The sequence below is a fragment of the Apodemus sylvaticus genome, chromosome 12 (assembly GCF_947179515.1).
Source record: "Apodemus sylvaticus chromosome 12, mApoSyl1.1, whole genome shotgun sequence".
Taxonomy (NCBI): Eukaryota; Metazoa; Chordata; class Mammalia; order Rodentia; family Muridae; genus Apodemus; species Apodemus sylvaticus.
Window position 1 is genome coordinate 92670319 of NC_067483.1, and position 25982 is coordinate 92696300.

Sequence of the window (25982 nt, forward strand, 5' to 3'; positions counted from 1 at the left end):
GGGTTAAACAGATCCTCAGTCCTCCAGGAGTCTATAAGGATGTTGCTTTCCGAGGAACACTCCTCCACTGCTGGTGGGAATGCAAACGGGTACAACCACTCTGGAAATCAGTCTGGCAGTTCCTCAGAAAACTGGTCATGACACTTCTGGAGGACCCTGCTATACCACTCCTGGGCATATACCCAGAGGATTCCCCGGCATGCAATAAGAACACATGCTCCACTATGTTCATAGCACCCTTATTTATAATAGTCAGAAACTGGAAAGAACCCAGATGTCCCTCAATGGAGGAATGGATACAGAAAATGTGGTATATTTACACAATGGAATACTACTCGGCAGTTAAGAACAATGAATTTATGGAATTCTTAGGCAAATGGTTGGAACTGGAAAATATCATCCTAAGTGAGGTAACCCAATCACAAAAGAACACACATGGAATGCAGTCACTGATGAGTGGATATTTGCCCAGAAGCTCTGAATACCCAAGACACAATTCACATATCAAATGATTCCCAAGAAGAAGGAAGAAGGTCCAGGTCCTGGAAAGGCTTGATGCAGCAATGTAGGGCATTATCAGAACAGAGAAGTGGAAGGGAGTGATTGAGGAATGGGTGGAGGGAAAAGGGCTTAAGGGACTTATGGGGAGGGGTGAACCGGGAAAGGGGAAATCATTTGGAATGTAAACAAAGAATATAGGAAAAAAAAAAAAAAAAAAAAAAAAAAAAGGATGGTGCTTTCCTTATCCAAAACCCGGAAAAGTATCGGGTCAGTCTCCCGGTTACGTTCTGCCATACTGTTTTATTCTTCTTTCCTGCCGAGCATTCTCTCAATTTTAGTCAACTGAGTAATTGCTCCACTTGGCCTGTGTTAGTCACTAGCTTTTTAGTTCCGTGGGAACGTGTCCCTTTTTTGTTCTGAAGCTCTGTGCCTACAGAGTGGCTGGCACGGAAAGCACTAACAAATATTTGTTGAGCGGTTGGATGAACAAATGGATGGAAATGCAAATGGATGCTTAAAACGCACGATCCAGTGCAGCGCAGGTCGTATGAATACATCGGGCTTCCACAGTAGCGTGGCAATATAAAGGAGTGTTTAATACAAGCCCTTGTGGAGCTGCTTTCTAGAGTTTGGTTGCTTGAGACACTGTTTCACACTGCAGTCCAGGGTAGTGGCTTCAACAGCCAGAAATCCACCTGCCTCAGACTTCTGAGGTAGGAAGGATTACAGTCATGGGCTCGGCAGACTTTTTTGGGGTTTGGGGTAAAGGTGAATATTGCGTTCTGAGGACAGTCTTCCATATTTTTTTTTTAAATTACAAAATTCTCAAAGCAGCTATATTTTCTCAGGCACCTGCCCCCACGCAGTTTAAACCGCCTTATCTGTGAACTATCTAGGTCGTGTCCGCAGAAGCACACCAACAAGATTGTTTGAGTGACTCAATGGCCCCAGCAAAGTCAAATTAGATCACCTTTGGAGGAAAGCCAGAATGACGGGATAAGCTCGCGCAAGGCGGGGACCTGAGAGTGCATCCAGATGCCACGTCTAACTCTCGGCCACAAGACCGCGAGTCACGTGCCCTAGGCCCCGCCCTTCCTGAGCTCCGCTCGGCCTGCGCACGCGCAGCTTCGGGACGGCCTGCGCATGCGCGGCACCCTCGCCTCTCGAGGAGCGCTGACAGTTTCCGGTCTGGCGTCCCCGCCCCCCGAGTGGCAAAAGCTTTCGGGGCTCTGTGCTGTCAGCCGTAGGGTAGAGTGGGCCGGGCGTGGCTAGGGACCACGAGCCCCGCGAGGCGGGGTCCCTGCAGCCATGGCCTGCTCCATCGTCCAGTTCTGCTCTTTCCAGGACCTGCAGTCCGCGCGCGACTTCCTGTTTCCTCAGCTGCGGGAGGAGACCCCCGGCGCCCTGAGGAGGGACCCGAGTAAGTGTCCCGGCATCCGGGACGCAGCTGAAAGCCTCCCGTCGGTGTCCCGTGTCTCTCTCAGCCTCAGCCTTGTGCGTCTCGCGTCCTGTCGCCTGTCTGTCACCGCTCCCACCCCCTCCTTCCCAGTTCCAGTCTTCTCCCTCTTCACACCACCGTCTCAGGGATCGCATCCTCCGCCCCAGTCCCTGTCTAATGTCAGTCCTCCACCCTGTGCCTGTCCCCAACTCCCATCCGTCTCCATTCCTGGCACTGGTGGCCTTTACTCTGCTCCTTCCAGAGGTGCTTAGCATCCCCACCCTCTTCCATCTCTTTTCTGCCATTCACATTTACGGAGATAAATGGCTGATTGGCAAGTGAAGGGCTTTTAAGGTGGTGAGTAAACTCCCAAATAAGAAAAGTATAACCTCTCAGGAAGTGAGGAGAATCCAGGGTAGAAACTAAAATTACAGCCACATGGTCTAGAAAAGTTAATTGGCGTTTATTGAGGTGAGAAACAGCACCTGTTATTACCATCAAACAATGTTAACAAGCCCTTCTTCAGGAGTATAAATCCCAAGGCTGGGTTATTAAATGCTGCGTATTACCTGAGGATTTATTATATGCTCCCTTGTCTCTCCTTTTGAAAGAGGGTATCTTGTGCTGCTTTTTAAATATGAAGACCATTTTGCTCTGTAGCCCAGTAATAATAATAACATCAATATTTAGAAACTATCACAGGGCACTAGGAAAATTCGGCCTCACACTCAAGGTCAGATTGGGTCTGTCTGAAAAATAATGTTTGAAAATATCAGATTAGAAATGAATAGTCTGCACCAGTCATTGCTGCTACATGCCATTTAAATTTTGTAGTTTCCGTCCAGTAGGACATATGATTCACTGGTAATAGCGCACGTGATTGCTAACATGCTTGGCAGGCATGTGTGTTGAGAGAGAAAGAAGGCCGTATGTGAAATGCTTGAAGTTTGCACGGTAGAGAGGCGTCTGACACTTGATATAGCATCCGGAGTCAGGGTCTTAATTAGTTAATTAATTGTGAAGTGTGGTTTCAGTCTATAGGATTGCTAAATATTGTTTTGTGAACTTGCTACAGAAGTTTGAACCTTAGGGAGAGACTGAAGTTGGGGAGTCTTGTAAAGGTTTTTAGGAAGATGGAAGAGACACACACACACACCCTAAATGTTTTTAAAAATCTAAAATCCCTGTGTGGGTTCTAAGACCCTTCCTTTGCTGCCTCCCTGCCCATTGGTTTTGTGATGGAGTCACACTTAAGCACAGGGTAGCCTGGGACTTAGTATAAGCCCAGGCTGTCCTCGACACTGTTCTTTTGCCCAGACTCTTGAAGGCTGGTGTGCAGGTCCAGCCACACTTATTTGTGCCTGAAGCCTTTGCTCTTGCTGTTGACTGAGCCCAGGATGTTCTTTGCAGATTTCTGCGTGCTGGTCACATCTTTAAATGTCAGCTCCTCACAGCAGCCTCTTCTGATCACCCACTAACCCCCCTGCTCCAGCTTCTTACTCTCAAACATAGCATCGTGTTTTGTCACTATCTCTGAACTGTCTGTGTGGTGCCTCGGGACTTAATATGACTTTTGAGGCTTTAAAATATGGCCATGCAACTGAGAAATACAGTTTTAATTTAACTTAAAAGACAAATGTGGATTATGGCTGTAATAGTTTTCTTGATACAGGGATAGAAGGTAAAAACCAGAACAATATAGATTAAGGGCACAAAGTGAACTTGTCTTTGACCAAGACCATACAGGACTTGTCTAAGGACATATAGTGAAGAGTAGGGCCAGTCTAGCCAGCTCGGAATGTAGTCACCTTGCATTTAGGTGAACCTGGACTCTGTCTATAGGCTATCACACTTTTAAATTGGATTCTTTGGTTTGTGCATATTGTCATTATTATGGCTGAAATCCACTCATTTGGAAAATAAACAACTAGCAACCCCCTTTAGAAATTATATTTAACTTGTATTAAGTGCAGCTTTAGTTTACAGATAAAAGTTGGAAGTATAACTTGTTCTACAGATAGCATACTTGGCATTCTTAGAATGACTCTCTGGCCTCGGAGCCATCTTTACAAAGTGTCCAGTTTTGCATTACAAAAAAAGTCGACTTAAACTTTTGTTACAGTGAAAATTGTATAATGTAATGGTGAAGTTAGGAGCTACAGGTGTGTTCCAGAGGCAGAGTGCATATGCAGCAAGGTCCTGGGTTCAGTTCTCAGTACCAACTGAAAGCAGAGTGAATTTAGCAGCCCTGGTAAGTAGGACCTGACAAACTGCTGTTTGGCCCATGACTTTTCTGTTCTTTGCTGTTTTAAGTGGTTATTTTACTGGGAAGCAACATTCCTGTGGGCATTTTAAATTTTCTATCAGATACGGTATTAATTTGTTTACACAATTCATGTCAAGAGGATATGTAAAACAAAGATCTAGTTACTGGTTAATTGTGGAGGCTTATCACTTAACAATACTTTAATAGCACTTTCAGTGTGTATACCAGCTATAGAAAACAACTGGTACCTGGACACCCAAAACTCAAATGGCTTTTTGTTATTTTGCATCATTAATTATAAGACTATAGTTTGTAGTTTTAAAATATCTTGAACTCTGGCACGGAGAGATGGCTAAAGGTTAAGAATACTTACTGCTCTTCCAGACGACCCAGGTGTGACCCAGCATCCGTGTGGCGGTTCACAACCACCTATAACTCCAGTTCCAGGGGATCCATCACCCTCTTCTGGCCCTTGGGGGCACTAGGCACACAAGTGGTATACATACATAAAAGCAGGCAAAACATACTCATACATAAAAGAAAATATAAGTAAATAATGAAAGATCTTGAACTCTCTGGTTTCCCAGGTGTACTGGCTGGTCTTCTGTCAGCTTGACACAGCAGCTAGAGTCATCAGAGAGGAAGAAGCCTCAGTTGAGAAAAATGCTTCCTCAAGATCCAGCTGTCAAGCATTTTCTTAATTAGTGATTGATATGGGAGGACCAGCCCATTGTGGGTGGTGCCGTGCCATCTCTGGGCTGGTGCTCCTGGGTTCTGTGAGAAATCAGGCTGAGCAAACTAGTAAGCAGCATCCCTTCATAGCCTCTGAGTCAGCTCCTGCCTCCAGGATCCTGCCATGTTTGAGTTCTGGCTTCCTTCAAAGATGGACCATGATGTGGAAGTGTAAGCCAAATAAACCCTTTCCTCCCCAGCTTGCTTTTGGTCATAGTGCTTCATTGCAGTAATAGAAACCATAACTAAGACACCAGTGTTTGCAATTAACAGTAACCGTTCACAGTAGTTAGAAAGCAGATAGCCATTTCAGACATGAGACCTGGCTTTACTACTGTGTCGTCCTCAGGGGTCATTGTGAGCGAGGCTGCTTTCTGGACAAGTGTCCAGAAAGCTTATGCTTGAGCTGGGGAAAAGTAAATAAACACGTACAAAAGTGTATAGGCAAAAGAAAAACAGATTATGCATACATGCAGAGAGTATGCGTCAGAATATGTGAGGATGATCCGAGTACCTCCGTGTGGCTCTTAGTTTAGCTAATAGTTGTTTCCTGTTGGCATGCTTTTAGAAGAGAGAAGGAAGCATCGGGTAACTGCTGTAGCCACCAGAATTAAAGACAAGGTGACTTTTTATGGTAACCTTTAGTGCGTTTACTTTGCATCATGGGATATAACAAAGCATATTGAATATCAATTTTTTATACACAGTAAACATTATTTTATGTAGTCCTGTTGTAGAGAGAAGCAGGCCATTAGTAAAAATTTCAACAGTTACCAAATATTCTTAAAAGAAGAAGAAGTTACAGAGAAGTTCTTATCAAAAGGAAATGGACACTTGAGTGCTCTTTAGCCTCTTCATCTGGTTAATAATATATTGAACACCTCCTGTGAATTACACACTATTTGAGGGGTAGCAGGCAAGTCTGCTGAGCCTGCAGCTACCTCTGAATCACACTGCAAGTTCTCTTTACATTAAAAACCACAGCAAGATCATGTCTTGTTAAATTGTCCAGGTGGGACTTGAACACATTCTGTAGGCCAGGCAGGCCTTCCACTGCTGATCCCCCAGACTTGATTCAACAGACTTGGGAGTTAGAGGCCAGCCTGGGGGTTGTGGCAATTGCTCAGTTCACAGAACAGAGCCAGAGAGAAAGTGACAGAGAGATAGACAAAAGAAACAGACCAACTCCAAATGGCTAAAACAAAGTTTTGAAACAGAGCAAAAAGCCTCAGTAGTTCAGATTTTCAGAACATACTACAAGGTTAGAGTAACCAAAACAGTGTGGTGTTGTCAGTCTGAGAGACAATATTAAAGCTCCTAGGTGCCTGACATCCCCACATTTCTCTAGAAAAAAGGAAATCAGAAGTGTCTTTTCAACACGGATCATTTCCCTCTGTACACCTGGCATATAAATTCCCCAGAAGAGAGAATCTTGTCAGCTTAAGAAAATAAATATAATGTACCCTGCTTCATAAGCCCATCAAGACCTGCCTTGACAGCTGGCTACTTCTGCCCCACCCTTAGATGATAAAGTTTCAGGACTCTGCTACACTGTGTAGTAGCTTCTAACCACATGCAGTTATAGTTAACTTTAATCAAATAGAATCAAGCAAGCAATTCAGATCCCGAGTCATACTGGAAAGCAGTCTCCAGATGGAGCCCCTGGCTGTTGAGTAGTACAGATGTAGACCACTGCCTTCCTTCACTGTGGATAAAAGCCACATGGAATGTGCTGCCCTAGTGAGAATCTGCCCAGACTCTTGTGCCTCATTAGTCCTTCAGCACACACTCAGAAGCTGCTTGGGAATCCTCTTTTAAAATTACATGTTACTTAACTTTTATATAATGCATATCTGTTCCCATCTTTGGCCAACTTAGTCATGATGGTGTTTTTCCAAACCTCAATAAAGCTCTACGACACTTTCTTACTGTCCAGTACTCAAACCAAGACCCTACCAGATTCCCATCAATGAATATTAAGGTTGTTTTTCATATTTTTGCTGTGTGAATAATGCTCCAAGCAGCCTTACTCATCATGGTCACAGTTTCGAATTCATTCTTAAAATTGGTTTTCAGATTCACTCTGGCTATGGTAAACAAAGCACCTATGAATATGCATACTTGTTAGAAATTGTCATTACTGTGTATGTGTGCACAGACATACGTGCCATGGTGCGTGTAGGACAGAAGGCATGTGGAGTTGGTCTCTCCTTCCATCTCCATGAGTTCTGGAAATTAAATTTTCATTGGATTTTTAAGCTTTTTTTTTTTTGGTATTTGAGGTTTAACCCAGGGCATTAACATGCTAGACAACTGCTCTACCAACTGCATAACAATTCCAGCCCATTATAATTTTAAAATTTAAGATATGTATGTTTTACTGATACCTAGTGAAACATGAATATATTACAGCCTGGTATTTCAGTTCATGTATGAATGCGTCATGATCAGACTGGGATAATCAGCATGCCCATCACCTCAAACGGTCACAAGTTCTTCCTGTTGGGTCACTTAACATCTTCTCTCCTGGCAACCTTGAAATATACAGCTAGTCATGTCACCTGTCATTATAGAACACCAGTCAACTCCTTCCGTCCATTCACTCCTCCTGTCTCTCTCCGTAACCCATCACCACTGTCACATCTGTGCCAGCCCTCTCTCAGCCCCTGCCCCTGTCACTGTTCTCACATCTTTACCACCTCTGCCAGCCACTCTGCTACCCTCTGTTTTTATGACAGTAAAAGTTGCTGTCATTGATTTGTTTTGAGACAGGGACTGGTTGTTTGGTGTAGACTGGCCTGGAGCTCACTATGTAGACCAAGTTGCCTTTAAATTCAACAAGATCCATTTCAGCCTCCCACGAGCTGAGATTACAGACATGAGCCACTATGGCTACTTAAACTTCCCCTTCCAAATGAAAGCTCATTTTTAATGATCAGATAGCATTCCATTGTGCCTGTGTATACTATATTCTCTTCACTGATCCATTGGTAGATCTCCAGGCTTAATTCTGTATCTTGACTGTTTTGACAACTCCTCTTACTGTAGTTTTGATTTGGCAATTACTGATGTTGAATAGTTTTCTATATACTTCCTGGGCATTTTGTCTGTGCCATTTGCCGATCTTTAATTGAATCATAGGTATTATTTTGCTGCTGAGTTGCTTGAGTTCTGTCATTTCCTGGCTGTTACCCCTTGGATTAGTTTTTAGTTTTGTTGTTATTTTTTGATTCTACCCCCATAATATCTTTCTTTACCTACAGTCATGTTCTGAAGTGTCTCACCTAGGTTTTCTAGTATATTCATAGTTTCAACTGTTACACACATGCCTGATTTATTTTTTATTTGATTTTATGTGACTGTATATAGGGCTGTTTTACAAAAGCTTGTAATTGACTATGCTTATATTTTGAACATATTAATATTAGTTTGTCATTTGTCTTTAGCTTTGTTAATGGAAAAGAATTTAAGATCCCAGATCTCCCCATGTCGCTCCTCCAAATTCATGTCCTATTTTTTCTTTATAACCCACTGAGTCCAGTTAGAGCTACCCATATGCACATAGGTTAGGGCCACCCACTGGATCATGTGAAACCGTAGGAGCTGCACTCTGAAGGAAACTGACTCTTCCTCTCTCTGCAGCCACCAGCTCCCTGCCACTGTCTCTGGGGTGAGGGAGGCCCTGTGCCTCTCTCTCACCCATGCTGGAGTGCTGACTGTCTTGATCTTATGCAGGCCTTGTGTAGGCAGCCACAGTTGCTGCTTGCTTTTATTTTGAACTCTCCTCTGTTTCATTGATGTACTTATTGATTGTTGTCCATTTTAATGCCATAGATTGTCTCTGCCAAGTTACTCATCTTTCAGGAACGTGACAGGAATGGTCTTACATATTTTTCTCTCAATTGAGCTTTAGAATTTAATAGATTTTAAAAGCCAGCTCTATATTGGGATTTTGATGAACATATATTCATTTGGAGAGGGTTGGCATTCCCCATGATATGATATTCTTCTTTTCTGCTAAATTTATTGAGTGTAATAGGCAGAGAATATCTATAGTAAAGACATATAGTGTGAGATGTGACATATGACTTACATGTAAAATGATTATTACAATCAACTTAGCACATTTGTCACCTCACATCCTATCACTGAAGGACATGGAGGGCATAACACTTTACTTTTAGCAATTTCAAGTGGACAGTGTAGTATATATACCAAGCTATATGTTGGCCTTATTTCAGAAATGCCAGCTATGGAGCAAAACACGATAATAAACAGGCATCTTTATATCTTTCTTTACTGTGCGGCTAAACTTTTACAGGTGCACAAATGATATTGTTAAGATTCTTGGGTTTTCTTTATGTGTACTTGGAACAACCCCCCCCTCCCAATAACTATGATACAAGGTTCAGCTAGTATTCAAAAGATTCAATTTAAATATAAAAAAGCGATTTCCACAAGGAAAGCAGTTGAGTATTAGAAAAGGTTAAGGAATGAAGATATAGAACTGCAGTCTCTAGACTATGTTGAGATTAGTTTTGTCACATTTCACACTGGCAAGTGTTCCTCAGCCTTGGTCGACAGGGTTCCCTCTTCTGTGCTGTGCATGTGCCTTGTACCTAAGAATCTTCTAAGATACTACCAGAAAACTCTCAGAGTTGAGAAATACTGAGCAAAGGAAACAAGATACAACATTACTATTTAAAAAATAGCTTTTCTTTATATAGACATACTGAGAAAAAATAGGGAAACACTTCTATTCACCATAGTCTCAAACAACAACAAGAACAAGAACAAGAACAACAACAAAACAAAACAAGGTTGTTAACCTTAAAATAAATGTAACCAATGAAGTGAACTACCTCTCTGGGGAACTTGAAAATACTGAAGAGAGAAGCTAAGGAAGGCACTGGTAAGTGGAAAACCCTCTATGTTCATGGATTGTTAAAGTGGCCATCTTAACAAAGAACCTGCAGCTTCATCTTACCCCTCATCACAACTCTAGCATCATTCTTTGCAGAAATAAAAATCTAAAAGTCATAATTCAGATGAAAGCACAAAGCACCCTGGCTAGCTGATATATCCCTGAATAAAAGAATAATGATGGAGGAGCTGAGGAGCCACCATACTGCATTCAAAGTTGCCAGAGGATATAAAGATGGAGGAGCCATCATACTGGATTCCAAGTTACAACAGGATATAAAGATGGAGGTGCCACCATACTGGATTCCAAGTTACCACAGGATATAAAGATGGAGGTGCCACCATACTGGATTCCAAGTTACCACAGGATATAAAGATGGAGGTGCCACCATACTGGATTCCAAGTTACCACAGGATATAAAGATGGAGGTGCCACCATACTGGATTCCAAGTTACCACAGGATATAAAGATGGAGGTGCCACCATACTGGATTCAAAGGTACCACAGGATATAAAGATGGAGGTGCCACCATACTGGATTCAAAGGTACCACAGGGTCATAGTAATGAAAGCAGCATTGTGTTGACACAGAGAAAAACACAGATCAAAGCAATGGGGGAGAGGTCTGAGCAGCTTTCAGTTACCTGATTTTTCACAAAGATGCCAAAAATACACACTGGAGGAGCGACCACATTTTCATCCCGTGATACTGGGAAAGCGTAGTGCCAGCATGTGGAAGAACAAAACTAGATCCTTAACTCCCACCACAGACAACATTAACTCAGATGGATCAACAACCTCACCTACAACCCAAAACTGCAATGTTCAGGAGAAAATGTCGACAGTACTCTAAGATGAGTGCAGAGCTAGGGCTTTCTAAAAGGACTCTGGTTGCCCAGGAAACAAGGCTAATGTTTGGCAAATAGGAACCCATGAAATTAAAAATTTCTGTTAAACGCAAGTAACTGAAACTGCCAATAAACAGGCAGCTTACAGAGCAGGAAAGAAATCTTCTCTTAGCTACACATCTCACAGAAGACCAATATCTAAACTATACAGAGATCTTAAAACTAACCACATGAAAACAGGCAGAATTGTTCTGAACAGAGTCCTCAAGAGAAGCCGTATAAGTGGCCAAGTGTTTATCATCATTGGTCATCAGGGAAATTAAAATTCAGCTCACTTCGAGATTTCATCTCACTACAATTAGATAGCTATTATCAAGACAACCACTGTTTGTGAGGGTGAGGAGAAAGAGAGACCCACATTCATTGTTGGTTCAGTGGGCAGAAACTGGCACAGCCACTATGGAGTCAGTGTGAGGGCTTTTAGAAAACTAACACTAGAACTCTCACATGACCCGGCTATAGCACTTCCTGGCTGTAGTGAAAGGGCTGTATACCAGGACGTATGTGCATATCCACTCCACTGCTGCTCAAGCAATGAGAGAAAATAGAAGCAGTCAGGACCCCAGCAACTTGTGGCTAATGGAATTATGGTACATATGTATAATGAAATTATCATTCAGCACAGAAGGGAAATGAAATTAAGGCATTTTCAGAAAGATGGATGAAAGTGGAAAATATATGGAGTGAAATAACAAAGGCTCAGAAAAGCAAATACTGCATGCCCTCCTTTGATGTGGATCTGAGATTTGGATTTTTAGATTTCTGTATTTAAGATGGAGTGATTCCTCTAGAGGCCAGGCAGCAAGGAAGAAATGAAGAGAGATGTAGGGGCCCCTTTCAAGGAAGACAGTAAAATATGTTTGAAAGCAAAGAGGATACTAGGGGTAGAGAGCATTAAACAGAATTAATGGTAAGTTCTTTTAATATATAAAATATATTATTTGTCTTTAGTGCTGACCCATTTAAAAACCAAAGTAAACAGAAAGCACAATGGCCTTTATGAATGACTACTCTTCCATGATTACCTGGAAAGATAGCTATATAGGAAGGTATGACAAAGATAGAATGCAGGTGAAAGTTGGTGACTGTAGGTTGGTGACTACAGCAATGAGGCAGATGCAGCTATCAGCTGTTGAAGATGAACATCAGGCAGCAAGGGGTTAATTAAACTGCCCAAGCTCCTACAACTCTCCAGGGTAAAATTTAGTATCCACCCCAGGCAACCTAATACCACATCATTCCTTATTCTAGACTTGTGATGTCTTAGCACCGCACCGCACCCACTGGCCACATGTGCTAGTGAGCATTTGGAATGTGGCTAGTACAGACAAGATGTGCTCAGGATGTATCAGAATGATAACATCTGGCTGCTGTTAGCCCTGCCTGACAGTGAGTGGGCAGTGACTGATGGCAGGGAGGAGAAAATACTATCAGGCAGTTCGATTTATGTTGAAGTTAGTGTTCCTAAGACACTGATCCCTGGGCCACCAGGCAGATGGAATTGGGTTACGGGGGATGGGGGTGAGTCAAGGACCAAGCCCTAGACCCACGCAAGCCACTGTAGTCTGGAGAAGGGGGTAAGGGGCTGGGAGGGGATGGGGGGTGGGGGGATGGGGAGAGCTCCAAGCTGCTGGTCAGCCTGACTTGTTACTTTAGTATCTTTCTCATTCTTTTGTTGTTTTTCCCCCAGAGGGAAACTGGCAGGCCTGTAATTCTTGCCTTTTGAAGGCAAAGAGTGTGATTGCTGTTTTATTTTTTTCTGACCAGTTTTGTTCGGTTCTGCTTCATTAAAACAAGAGACACATCCAATCACTTTTGGATATTGAGTGGCTACTGCCTTTTTAAGGGGCAGAAAATCAATTACAATTACCCTATAATGTGTCTTGTTGCCTCTGTGCAAACTGGGTAGTTACAGTGGTTGTGTGGTGTGATGGCTCACTGTGCTGCACCCAGATCACCTCAGAAGTTTCGACTCAAGGTCCTCATTCTACCATACACCTGCATTTTAATTCAGATCAGGGCTTAGGACTTGAAAATTATTTTAAGTTTACAGAAGATACAGATCTAGTTACTTGCCTAAGAGACAGTCACTGTAGACTATTTCTAGGTTTTCTTTGTAGTAATAGATAACACACTAAACAAATTAATATCATTTCCTCATGATTACATGAACTTTCTATTTCTAGACCTCACATTTTACAGAAATGGTCCATATTAACAAAATTAAATAGTTCATAATTTAATATTAAGCACATGCTTTGCTTATCTATAATCTTGATTAATGATTAATCAGTAAGGAAACACCACTATAACATGGATGGCATTCTTTTTAAAACCTGGGTCTTGGGGAGTGCTCAGGCCCCCACACTTGCTCAGTGAACATGTTGCTGGCCAGCTGTCTGTCGATAGTCTGATGACGTGGAGAAAATATTCCCATGGCAGCAGGAGCTCTCTAGGTTATTTTTCTTTTCCTTCTGTTGAAAGTGACTTTCTAGTCAGGCATTGAAAAGTGGGTAAACCTTCACTGACACAAATTTCTTAATGTATTTCTCAGGGCTGTTCTCTTTGGCATGCTTTAAATTGTAACATGAAGAGATATCGGATCTCTGTAGGGGCAGGAAGTCTAAACAACTGCTGTCTTCCGTTTGACTGTGTGAGTCATTTGTGAATTGAGTCAGGTTCTTTTTATAACGATATAAAGGAAATATAAAATCCCTTTTATAGTGTTGTACATTCAGCAGAGATTATGTTCTTTAACTGAGCTCTTTGGAAACTTACTTTCTTTTGTATCTGGTATCTAGCATGAAAAAGATGCTACTTTTTGAATGATGAATGAATGAATGAGTGAGTGGCTTCCTGGAGGGGCTTTTATTCTGCAATAAAATGTTCTGGTGTTCTGGTAATTTGATATATGCATAATTTTATAGCAATTTTAAATGTGAACCATGGACTTTAATTTCTTGTTTAAAAGACAATGCGTTTTCTAAAACTGTTTTTGTGATTTTTGCATTTTCAGGTCAGGGTTTCTCTGTGTGTCCTTGACTCCTGGAAACTTACCTTGTAGACCAGGCTGGCCACAAACTCAGAAATCTACCTGCCTCTGTCTTCCAAGTGCTGGGATTAAAGACTTGTGCCACCTTTGCCTGGCTTCTGATGATTAAATTGACTTAGTTGTCACAGTCAACTCACAATGAGATCGTTTGTTTGGTGATGTAGTAAGATGAATGAAGACAGTGTTTAATGAATGATATTGAGAAAGAACAAAACTTAGTTGTCCAAAAGAGTTTGAAGACATTGTTCATTGTATAGATAGGATTGGCTGGCCTTCAACTCAGTATGTAGATCAGGCTGGCCTTGAACTCACAGATCTACTTGACTTGCCTTTAGAGTACTGGTATTCAAAGGTTTGTATCACCACTCCTGGGAAATTGTTCAAGTTTTTAAAACCTCTCTTAAGGTCTCAGTATCAAGGAGATATTTCTATTTAAAAAATAATTTAAAAGAAACAAATAAACAAAAACACCTCAAAAATAAATATGGATCAGGGCGCTTGCTCAGTTGGTGGAGTGTGCATGGAGACCTGGGTATGATTCACACAACTGCCAACCCTGGTGTGGTGGTGCACACCTGCATGTCTAACACTCATGAGGTAGAGGAGGCAGGAGGATCAGAAGTTTGAGAGTCATCCTTGGCTCTGTAGCAGATCTAAACTAGCCTGGGATAAATGAGACCCTGTCTCAGAGAGAGAGAGACAGAGACAGAGACAGAGACAGAGACAGACTGTTATTGTTTGGCTTTCTCTATAGGCCAAATGTTTCCCTTGTCTTTGTCCATTCAGGACAAATGCCATCCAGGATCCAATGCCTTCTTCTAGCCCCCATGGGCACTCACACACATGTGCACATATACTCTCACATGCAAATGAATAAAAATAAAAATGAATAATGATGGTGATTATTCACTGTGTGTGTGTATGTGTGTGTGTGCATGCACAAGTGCATACCTATGAAGTGTCTCTCTTGTCCAGGGTATGGAGCAGTCACAGCACTTACTGTGCACTATAGTCAAGTGTTCCTCTCCTACATAAGACAGATTCTGTAAGAGCAGGGAGTCCGTTTGTACTTTCCTTAGCTCCTACCACAAGGTTGGGTACATGGTATTTAACAGTCAATTAACATGATTTGTTAATTGACTTAATTGACTTGTATCTGGGAATCTGTAGGCCATGTGATTTTAATCAAAGAATGGTTCTATTTTAGGACTTAATATATGCCTAGCAGTGAAATTTGGAGTTTAGGAAGTAACTATTTGGCACTTAAGTGCTGGAGATTAGACTGTTGTTAGTACAAGCTAATTGAGCAGTGACTCCACGTACCAGACTTAGCAGTTGGAAGCCAGGCCTGCCTCCTCTGTCTCAATCTCAAAGCTGAGCATACAGCGAATGTTCTCATTGCCTCTTTCTCTGTAAATCTCCAGGACCCTGCTCATCTCCCATGCTAACTTTCTCTCGGGGTTAGAAAGCTGATTGCTCAAGTATATTCTATTTCTACTTCATAGCTGTTCTATTTGATGGCTAAATCTTGATGGTTAGCAGTGAAAACTTACGCATCAGATAGAGAAGTCCTTGGGATGCTGTTAAGTCCTTCTGCAGCCCCACAGCTCTCAGAGGTACTGTTCAGGGAAACTAAAGCTTACCGAGGAGGTAATTTGCATCCTTGGAGGTAGGAAGTGCTGCATCTGGGATTTGAACAAGCATTGGGTACCTCATAATGCATTTCATAAATAAAAAAATTGATAAAATTCAAGTAAAACATCTGCAGTGTGAATCTCAGGCTTCCTGGAACTTCATTGGTTTTTAACTTAATTTGGGATGATAAGAGTATCTCCTTCTTGTCTCTGATTGCTTGAGAATGATAATTTTATTGCTTTGAGTAAATTCTGAGCAAATTACATAAAATCAATATGAGCGATCCAAAGGGATGGTGCTCTTCAAACTTTCCTGAGGTTTTTAACTTCTTGTGTATTTTAGTGAATATGTTTTAATCTAAAAAAATTATCCCAAGTGTAAGAAATACGAACTTTAGAAAAGGGTGGGATGGGGACTTGTCTTGTTTAGAATTCAGGTTGTCTCCATAGATACCTTGTCCTAGCAAGACACAACATTCAGTCAGGCAGTGGTGGTACATGCCTTTCCAGCACTCTGGGAGGTAGAGATAGGTAGATCTCTGAGTTGGAGGCCAGCATGGTCTGCAGAATGAGTTCCAGGTTAGCTAGGGCTACACAGGAAAAACCTGTTTCAAACAACAAGAAAAAGAAAAAAAGAAAAAAAAAGGAGGAGGAGGAAGAGGAGGAGAAAAGAAAAACAATTTACTTTGAAACTATCTGTATGAAATTTCATGTTTGTTGCTGTGTGTTTATTTATCTTAAGTAACAAGTATTTGTTAAAATTTGGGTTTATGGGCTGGAGAGATGGCTCAGCGAGTAAGAATACTAACTGCTCTTCCGAAGGTCCTGAGTTCAAATCCCAGCAACCACATGGTGGCTCACAACCATCCGTAATGAAATCAGATGCCCTCTTCTGGTGTGTCTGAAGATAGCTACAGTGTACTTACATATAACAATAAATAAATAAATCTTTAAAAAAATTTGGGTTTGTATAGTTTTTTTGTTTTTGTTTTTGAGACGGGCCTCGGGTAGCCTAGGATGTCCTCAAACTTGGCTATGTAGTCAAGGCTGGCCTTGAATTTCTGAGCTTCTGATTCTTCTGCCTCTATTGCCCAAGAGCTATAATTATAGGTATGTGTCACCATGACCAGATTAATTTTTAAACTCACTTTACATTTGATTAAATGTGAATCTACTCAATGTCTAGTATTTTATGATTTAAGTCACTTATATACAGCTTTGCTAGACATAGACTTGGAAATCAAGTAATACTGTATATGGCCAAATCCTGAGGTAACAGTTCATGCAGTCACAATCCTGAGGTAACAGTTTACGCAGTCACATACTTTCTTAGCATTGACATTATGGCTTCTGCCAGATGCAGTGGCAAGCATCTGTGATCCCAGTGCTTAGGAGGAAAGGCAATGGATTTCTGAGTTCAAGGCCAGCTTGGTCTATGTAACAAATGTCAAACCAGCCAGAGTTACACAGTGAGACTGGCTCAAAACCAACAAAAACCAAACAAACAAAAATTTTGTTTCTGTTGTATTTAGAGAAAATTTAAAAATATGTTAAGGCTTTTAATTTTAATTTCATGTATTTCCTCTCTCTAGGTAAAACATCAAACTGGGAAGATGATAGTTGGGGAGCATGGGAAGAAACAGAGCCCCAAGAACCTGTAAGTCTTTCTAAAAGCATGTTTTGTTTTTATTTTGTGTGTGGATGGAGTGTTGTGGAGTCAGAGGAGTCAGTTCTCTCCTTCCTCCTTTAGTGAGTTCCAGGTGTTGACCTCAGGTTGTCAGGTTTACAAAACAAAGCCTCTACCCATGGAGCCATCTTGCTGGTGCTCTGCATGGTTTTTGAGAGTGACATTTTCCTTTTGGAATGATTGTGGCATATTTCCACATTAGGCCGACATTTAAAAAAAATCTCTCACAAACATTTTTGTGTTTACTTAGTAGTAACTAACTCGATACTTGCTTTAAGGATCTCAATGACGTTACAAGTAGTTGGGTACTGTAGCCTAAGCTACAACAAAAGATGTTAGACTTTGTAATTCATGATGAACGTGTCATTGGCTGTAGTCCTGGGGGGACACATCAAATCCAAGGGCTTAGCATCTGACAGCGCCCTTCTTGCTGCATCATAACATGATAGAAGATGGCTGAGGGAAAAAGAAAAGGGGAGGCAAGAGTGTGTGTGTGTAAAAGAAACCCAAACTCGCCTGCCCTCATGACAGACCTGCTCCTGTTGTAACAGTGCCATCCCCTGAGAGTAGCATTCACTTGCTCACTCTGCCTTTGTAACTCTGCCTTTGCTTCTCTTTGGTCTTCAACTCCTCATTTCACGTTGGGGGTTAGGCGCCTAACATGGCACTAGGGACTCAGTAGATCCATGGCACAGGACGATGGAGAATGTTAGCTGTTTGCGATGATCTCTCCCTCAGCTATTGTACATGCTTTTGCCTGCTCAATCGGAGCGTTTGCTGTGCCTGTCACATCTCAGGCCCATTTAGGTGCTGAGAATATAGCAGTGACCAAAGCAGACCAAGCCCCTGTCATCTTAGTATGCCTTCATCTGTGAGTCATGGAAGATCTAACATAAACTGCTTTAAGCAACAGGAAACCTCATTCCTTCACACAGAGGAAATCCAGAGCTAGGCGAGCTTCTATGTTATTTGGTCAAGTGGTTGAGCTGTGTGTGTCATCAGGCTCTATCTGTCTTGTTTCAGTCACGGGGAGTGTGGCAGCATTGGTGTGACCAGAGGGAGGAAAATACTTGGATCTTCGCATGCTCTTCTGGGGAAATAGCTTTACTTAAAAGCCGTTTACAACTCTGCCACATCATTTCTTGACCATATGACATCCAGAAGTAGCTTATTTCTGAAAGCGTTGACTTTTATGTGTGGAGAGACCTTCTCTTCCATTCTATAATTTGGGTACTTTCTCATTTCATGCCATGCTTATGGTATTTTTCTTTTTTCACTTTTTCCCTTGTTTTTTGGTTTTCTGAGACAGGGTTTCTCTGTGGTAGCCCTGGCTGTCCTGGAATCCCTTGATTATTTTACCTTTTCTTTTTCTTCTTTCTTTCTTTCTTTCTTTCTTTCTTTCTTTCTTTCTTTCTTTCTTTCTTTCTTTCTTTCTTTCTTTCTTTCTTTCATTCTTTCTTTCTTTTTTTGTTCTACCATAGCAGCTATTTTCAAAACTTGAGTTTCAATAACTTCATTGGTTTTTTTTCTGTTTCATTTTCTTTAATTATTGTCTTTCATTGTCTTTGTTTTCTAGCTTCTTAAGATAGCATTATAGATTATTAATTTTAAATCTATTTTCTCTTATAATACAGATCTATGTGTTCTTCTGAGCACTCACAGGTTTTGTTGTGTGTTTTCAATTTCATTTAGTTCAAAATGTTTTCTGATTTCTTTTGGCTTCTTTCTTTGTTAGCTAGAAGTATGTTCCTTAATTTGTAGATGCAGTAGTCTTCCCTTAAGGATGAGGGGGGCTCTTCATGAGACCCCTGTAGGTGCCTGAAGCCTTTAGGAGAGCCACAAATCGTACTACTTATCCAATATGTACATTGCATAAGTTTTAAAATTTAATATATAAATTAGATGCAGTAAGATATTAACAACAGTAATCAATAATGAAGTGAAACATTTTAATGGTATGCTGTAATAAAATTGCCAGCATCATTACCTTTGTACTTGGGGGTCGATATTAAATAGAATAAGAGCTGTCTGCTCTGCAATGTTCAGACTGCTGCTTTAATAAACAAATGACTACGAAGACCCTGAGGGTGAGTGGCGGTGTCCTGGACAGAGGTGGTATCCACAGCTTCTCCCAGAGCAGGGGAGGGACAGTGCAAGGTCTCACTGTGCAAGTCAGAAGAGCACATCATTTAGAACCTGTGATGGCTCACTGCTGGCATTTTCCAGTTAGTGTAGACCATGACTGGCTTCAGATGACTCAGTCACAGAAGGAGAACTGCAGATAAGGAAACTGTTATTAGGGATTTGCCAGATTTCTTTCTGCTGAGTAGTTCTGACTTTACCCTGCTATCGGAGGGCTGTTGTGTACTTCCAAACTGTTTATAGAGCCCATTTTATAGCTTAACATACGGTCTGTTCTAAGGGATGTTCATCTCTGGGAAGAATGCTGCTCTTGACAGGGGAGGGTTCTCTACATTTCAGTTAGGTTGGTCCATTCATGTCTTCTCTGTTCTTCCTGATTTCCTGATTTCCGTTCCTTGTATCAGTGAGGGAAGAAAGTGGAAATTTCCGTGTGTTCTTGTGGAATTGCCTCTTCCTTTGAGCTTCGCCAGAGTTGCATCATGCACTGAGCAGTTCTCCTGTAGTGTCTCTGTGTGTGCTTGTCATACGTCTCTGCAGCTCCTGCTTGGAAGTGTGCAGTGTTCCTGCTGATGTGTAGTAATGTCTGTCCTGTCTGCTCCTTACACAGGTGCTGTTCCTCCATGGCATGTCTCTTTCCAAGCCTTTCCATTTTAGCTGACTTACGGCTTTGAGGCTAATTTGTGTTTTTAATAGGTAGTTGGATTTTGCATTTTTGTCAGCCCGATACATGGGGCTTTCATTAAATAATTTTATTTTATGATTTTGTGATTGTTGTAGTTAAATTTCCATCTGCCATTTGGCTATTTTGTATGTACCTTGTCACTTTTTAGTTCCTGTATTAGTCACTGTTCCCTAGGGGAAGAAAATCAAAAGAATGACTGTTGTTAGAAGGGACCTATTAAGGAGGGCCATAACATAGCTCAAGTGCCCAATAATCACTGTGTTGGTCTGCTATGAGCAGACAAAATCCTGGAAACTCAGAGCCTGTAGCTTCTTAGTCCATGCCTCTGGCAGTGTCAGCAGTGGTGTGGTGCTGAAGGCCTGCAAAGTTCCTGGAGAGCCCCCCGTCTCCAGTCAGTGTTGGAAGCCTGAAGAAGCAGGCTTCTGTATCAGTGAAGGCTTTCAGCATCGGTGTAGATGAACTTGCCAGCAGGAGCAGAGGCAAACAGCAAAAGTAAAAGCCTGTTCTAGGACCTCTTGGTGTGGGCTGCCATTGGCAAGTGCTGACCATGTTTTAAGATGGGTCTTGCCACTTCAGATAACGAAATGGAAGTCAGTCTCCTGCTCAGTGCTCAGTGCTCAGTGCTCAGTGCCCAGTGCTCAGCCATGATGTTCTTCCTAGTTCCAGTTGGTGATAACCAGAATTGGCCATCACAGTGTCTAACTCTTAACCTCATTCTCTGTGTTAAACAAATATTTACAGTATCATTTCAATCACTCTGATTTGTGTTAATATTGTTAGGTTACGTGTATCTTCTATTGATGACTCGCATACTATGTAATTCACTCTTACAGTATACAACTCAGTTTTCTTAGTATTCTCACAGCTCTCTAACTACTGTCACCATCAAAGTTAATGATATTTAATTACCCTAAGAGAACCCCCATAATCCATTACTGGTCACTTTCTAGCCTTTCCTGATCCTGCCCTCCAGTAGCAGCTGACTGCCTTTCTGTGTATGGATTTACCTATTCTGACTCACTAGCTCCTACTCACTCTCAGTTCAGACCCCGTCATGGTTTTTACGTCCTCCGTTTCTCCTCATAGCTGTACCAGGCATGTCACTCAGCAGGGGTAAGACTCTTACGTCAACTACTTTCTGTGATTATGAGCAACCCTAATGGTTTACATCCAGAGGCACAGCAAGTAGCAAAATGAAAGGCTTGTCAGATACTTGAAATTCAGACATCCACGCCCTGGCTAAGGTACGAGCTATCGTCACCCACAGGAAAGTAGAGTAGAAAGGAGGCCTTGAAGGTTCCTGCTAGGAATGGACCTCAGACTTCCCCAGAACATAACTGGATTTTGCCTACATTAAAGATGACACCATCGGTGGGAACAGAGTGTTTTGCTGTCTCCTTCCTATTCAGCGCTGTCAAGGCACTGCAACTGTAAGCACTGAGGATGTTCTCAGTCGGCTGCCACTGGACAAAGGCTGAGTGCTGGAGGAAGGTGAGCTTTTGCTCTCTAGTTGGTCCATCATTGGAGAACTAGTCTGTGATGATGCAGGGGCATGAAGAGAACCTACAGAGATATTTCAAAGAATTAGTGAGGCAGCAGCTACCATAGCTGAGTTCTGTGCCCAGAGGCCAGCCTGTCTCCTGAACTCAGGGGCTTTGTGTTTCTATACTTGCCAGCACTGCTCTGCAAGTTATTTGTCAGTTTGTTGACTTGAGAGAATGAAAGGTGTTTGTAGTTGAGAGACTTGGTACCAGAAGTCCAAGGAGCCTTTTTAAGAAAGAAGCCTGTTTGCTCTTCTGGTTCTGAGCTGTCAGCTGTAACACAGGCTTAGTGAATACTCAGGACTCAATGGAGTGGAAGTCACCCATTCACCCATGAGGAACTGACAGCAGCCAGAAAAACAGACAAGAAAGATGGTGATAGGAAGAACGTGATCGAAATGAAGAATGTGGCATATGGCAAGGATGGTGAGGAGGAAAACTGCTCAGAGAGTGGGACTGTCAGCATGGAGGTGCTTGTGTCTGTTTCTGATAGAGCACCCCTGTACTTCTGGTATTCCGTGAGGACCCATGCTCACCATCCAGCTCATAGAGAGTAGAGTAGAACATCAAAGAGGTTGGCACTGTCACCTCCGTGGGGCCACTCTGAACACTATTGTGTCCCAGGAACTTCTGGTCTCAGTGAGTTCTCTCTTCAAAGAAGACATTGCACCCACATGGTAGCAAGAGGTTCCTTCACTACAGAGGGGTTTGCTTCCTCCTAGAGAATTATTTTAGCCATACTGAGAAAACAGTTCATAGTTGCGGAGGCCTGCAGCTGTGGGCTCTGTCCACCTTCAAGAGTCCAGTTGTTAGTGTGGACTAAAACCTCCAGTGACCAAGCAACCATAGCCTGAGTTGGAATACACTTCCACATGTGTGTAACCTACCTCTTAACGCCCCTGTGTGATACAAAACTCATCTGATAGCATCAAGTGCAGTAAGAGTGTGTGAGAGGCATGTCCCCTGAGCCAGGCAGAACTAGCCCCACTCTGGGCAGCTGGCTTGTGGAGAGGGCTAGCCTCAGCTCTCCACTAGGCTTTATCCACTTCTGTTTGTTGTTAGCGAGGTTCCTTCCCTCTCACACTTCGAATTGCTCTGGGACACAGTAGAAACCTAGTTGTATTTCCTGGGCTTGTTTCTAAAGTCTGTCTTGTCTTTCTTGCACTAACCTACATTGGAAAGGCATCTTTTCACTGGTGCATTAGAGCAAGTGGTGGGAAGGATAGAATTGGCTGGCTCTGTTGTAACCAGGTAGTAGACAGGGCAGGAAGTGGACACAGGGCAGTTCTACTCAAGGTCCAGCTTCAGTGGTCAGCTTGGAGGATTTCTAATCAAACTACTTTGAAGTACGCTTCATATGTTTTACAGAGGGGAACATAACATGTCTGTCAAGGGGAGTCATGATTTACCAGACTAATAGGACATCAGAGCATGCTGATTTAAAGGGCTCATGTTTTAGGCCAAAAATTGGAATATAACTCGTGGTGATTACATGTTCTTGATATGATTCTGGAGGATCTCTAGCCTCATAGCATTCCTCTGGTAGACTTTGGTGCCACCTGCTGCACAGGAGACACAGCCAGCTTTGTAAAAGGCAGAAAGGGGCTTTCAAGCCATGCTGTCTGCTTCAGACCCTCCTGAGAGGCAACCACAGAGGGTCTCCTTCTCAAGGCTGGTTCTTACTAGGAGTGTGGACTTTTGACTGTGATATTGACTTATTTCTTCAATGTCCTTTCTTTCAACACATATATGAGCCAGGTGTAGCCTAGTCATTCTCAGTGGGGAGTGCTTTTATCCCTTCTGAACACCAGCAATGACCAGGTATCTGTGGACTAGGTTTTTGTTTTGAGGCAAGGGTATGTCCTGTGGGCAGAAGCTCACGGTCTTGCCAGGCAGTTGGAACACAGAGGATAGTTGCTCACAGCAAAGCATGATTCCTCTCTAACTGTCAGGAGTACCGAGGTTCAGAAACATGGCTTGGTGCAGAGCTTTTTCTCTTACTCTCCACTCTCTGTCTTACTGTCTTTTTATTCTCCATTATTTCTTGGCCTTTTGGAGTGGTGGGCTTCAAAGTATTAGTCTGTCAGACATTGGTTTATTTTCAGTAGATTCTGGTGAAATGATTTGCTAGTTACTTTGGTTGCTGGCCAGCATAGCTGGCTTTGGGTTGTTCTGGAGTCTTGTCCTCAGAGTAACAAGCAGTCGGGTCCAGTGTGGATGGCACTGTGGAGGCCGACATGCTGAAGAGACTTACCTTAGTCCCTGCTTATCAGCTGCAGCTTCTCCTTCTTTACCTGTGATGGTTAGTTGTTGTTCTCCCCCGCTTTCCTCAGGAACTCCCTGGAGGAACCTTCTACCCTGTGAATCTGCACTTGATGGTGAGGCCTCTTCTGCCACCTGTGCAGGGGAAAAGGATGTAGGGACTGGACTGGCTAAACATGGTTTCCAAGCAAGCCACCTCATTCTTGACTTCCTTTTCAGAGGGCCCTGGTGGTGACTTCACAGTGCAACAAAGACTGCTTTTCAGCTTCCTGTCCTGTCAGTTGAGCACTTAATTTTCCAAGGTCTGTCCTCAGCACTACAAAGAGGGACAGAGAAAAAGGTTTTCCTGCTGCGGTGAATTAATGAAGCTCAGGAGTAGACGAAGGCTTAGCATGCACAGGGCCCCAGATTTGATCCCTAGTCTTCCCCTAACCCCAGAATAGGCTGCTTTAAATTGGGTTTTTGTATCAGAGAGGATAAAGGTAAAATTCACATGGTTAAATTCATGCTCTTGAATGTGTGTGTGTGTGTGTGTGTGTGTACACATGTGGTACGCCTGAGTGTGTAAACATATGTCCCATGTTTGGGCATATCTGTGTGTGTGCACAGGAGTGCTCATGAAGGCCTGGGTTGGCATCAGGTGTCTTCCTCAGCTGCTCTCCACTCTGTTTGTGAGGCAGGGTCTGAGTTAAACCCAGTGCTCACTGTTAGAGCTTCTCTGGCCAGCCTGGCAAGTCAGCTCACGCCAGGGTGCTGCCTCCACCTTCGGAGTGCTGCACTTAAAGGCAGGCTTACCCACCTGATGGTTACAAGCAGTCCGAGGACCGGTGCACTCTGATCTTCATGCTTGCATAGCAAGCACGTTAGCCACTACACCACTTCCAGCCCCCAACCACTTCCCATTAGTTGTGTGCTAGTGTTTAGTTTGCATTCATTAAAAAAACCAAAGACTGAGAGACAGAAAACTAAGAAATGAATGCATGTGTGTTGTTGATTTTTTTTTAGATGGGATTCTATTCTTTGTAAGTATGTTCTGAATTGTTGGACCCCTAGTATGTTAGCAAACGTTAATCTTAGGCTAGTGTAAATGCTCATTAACATTTTAATTTTTTATTTCATTTGTGGTTGACATTGGACATCTCTTTATGTTTTCCATTTATAAATACTTTGGTGAGTACATGCTACTAACTATGTTTTTTCTAAAATCTGATAGCAACTTAAAGCCCTTGGCATTTGATTTAGCTATAAGATCTATTCCACTTAAACTGAATACTAATTGTTACGATTTAGTGGCCATGTTAGTCTAAGAACCAAATGACAGAGTCTCTATTATTTGGTAAATATTATTTGGTACTTTTTTGATCACATGGAACCTGGTGAAACAAAGAGATTTACTATCTAGTGTTAAATATTTATTCAGGAAATGGAGGCACATGCATGTTAGCTTTACAACTGCATTGTTATTACTTCCATGCTCATTGCAGAAAACTCAGGTGTTACATAAAAATGTAAGCATTTCACTCAATAACACTAATAATCATTATCATTGCCTAATGAGCAGGCAGGTGAGTGGACACTTGCTCTGTAAGTAGTTTAGACATAAATAACAATAAAATTGGAATACACTGGCCTGTGGGACCCAAGACCCTGGGCTCAATCCTTAGCACCAAAAAATAAAAATAAATAAAAATAAAGGGAAAGTAATAACAAATAATCCTAAATTAATTGATTATAAAATAAACTATAAAATTACTTTCTCAAATTTTAAAAATTGAGATTCACAATGTAAATTTTTTTTTCACTTATTTTACTTGTAAGAGAGATTTTTTCAAAATATAACCAAATTAGAGAGAGTTCATGCTTTGCCCCATTTTGATTTTGAAAAGGCTGTAAGATCTTTAACTTGAATTTTGGATTTGTTTTCTTCGAGACAGGGTTTCTCTGAATGGCCCTGGCTGTCCTGGAACTCACTCTGTAGACCAGGCTGGCCTCGAGCTCAGAAATTCACCTGCCTCTGCCTCCCAAAGTGCTGAGATTTCAGGCTTGCGCCACCACCACCCGGCAACTTGAGCTGTTCAGACTCTGCTCTTTCCACACTGAGTGAGAAGCTGTAGGTTTGACTGAGGGACTACACAGCTTTGCCATCTCTGCTCTTCCTGTTGTATTTTGAACTGTTCTGTAGAGTTTTGTTTAGAGACAAGTCCCATTATACCT

The 25982-nt window shown here is 42.2% G+C and overlaps 1 protein-coding gene across 2 annotated transcripts in view; it reads left to right on the top strand.

Annotated features, from left to right (window-relative positions):
- Positions 1-1665: 1665 nt before the first annotated feature.
- Positions 1666-25982, top strand: part of Rab3gap2 (RAB3 GTPase activating non-catalytic protein subunit 2) — a 79041-nt gene continuing 54724 nt past the window's right edge. For both annotated transcript variants that reach the window (XM_052201133.1, XM_052201134.1), the window contains exons 1-2: positions 1666-1921; positions 17047-17111. In XM_052201133.1, coding sequence (XP_052057093.1) covers positions 1810-1921; positions 17047-17111 — 177 coding nt within the window. In that variant the 5' untranslated portion in view covers positions 1666-1809. The remainder of the gene's footprint in view (positions 1922-17046; positions 17112-25982) is intronic.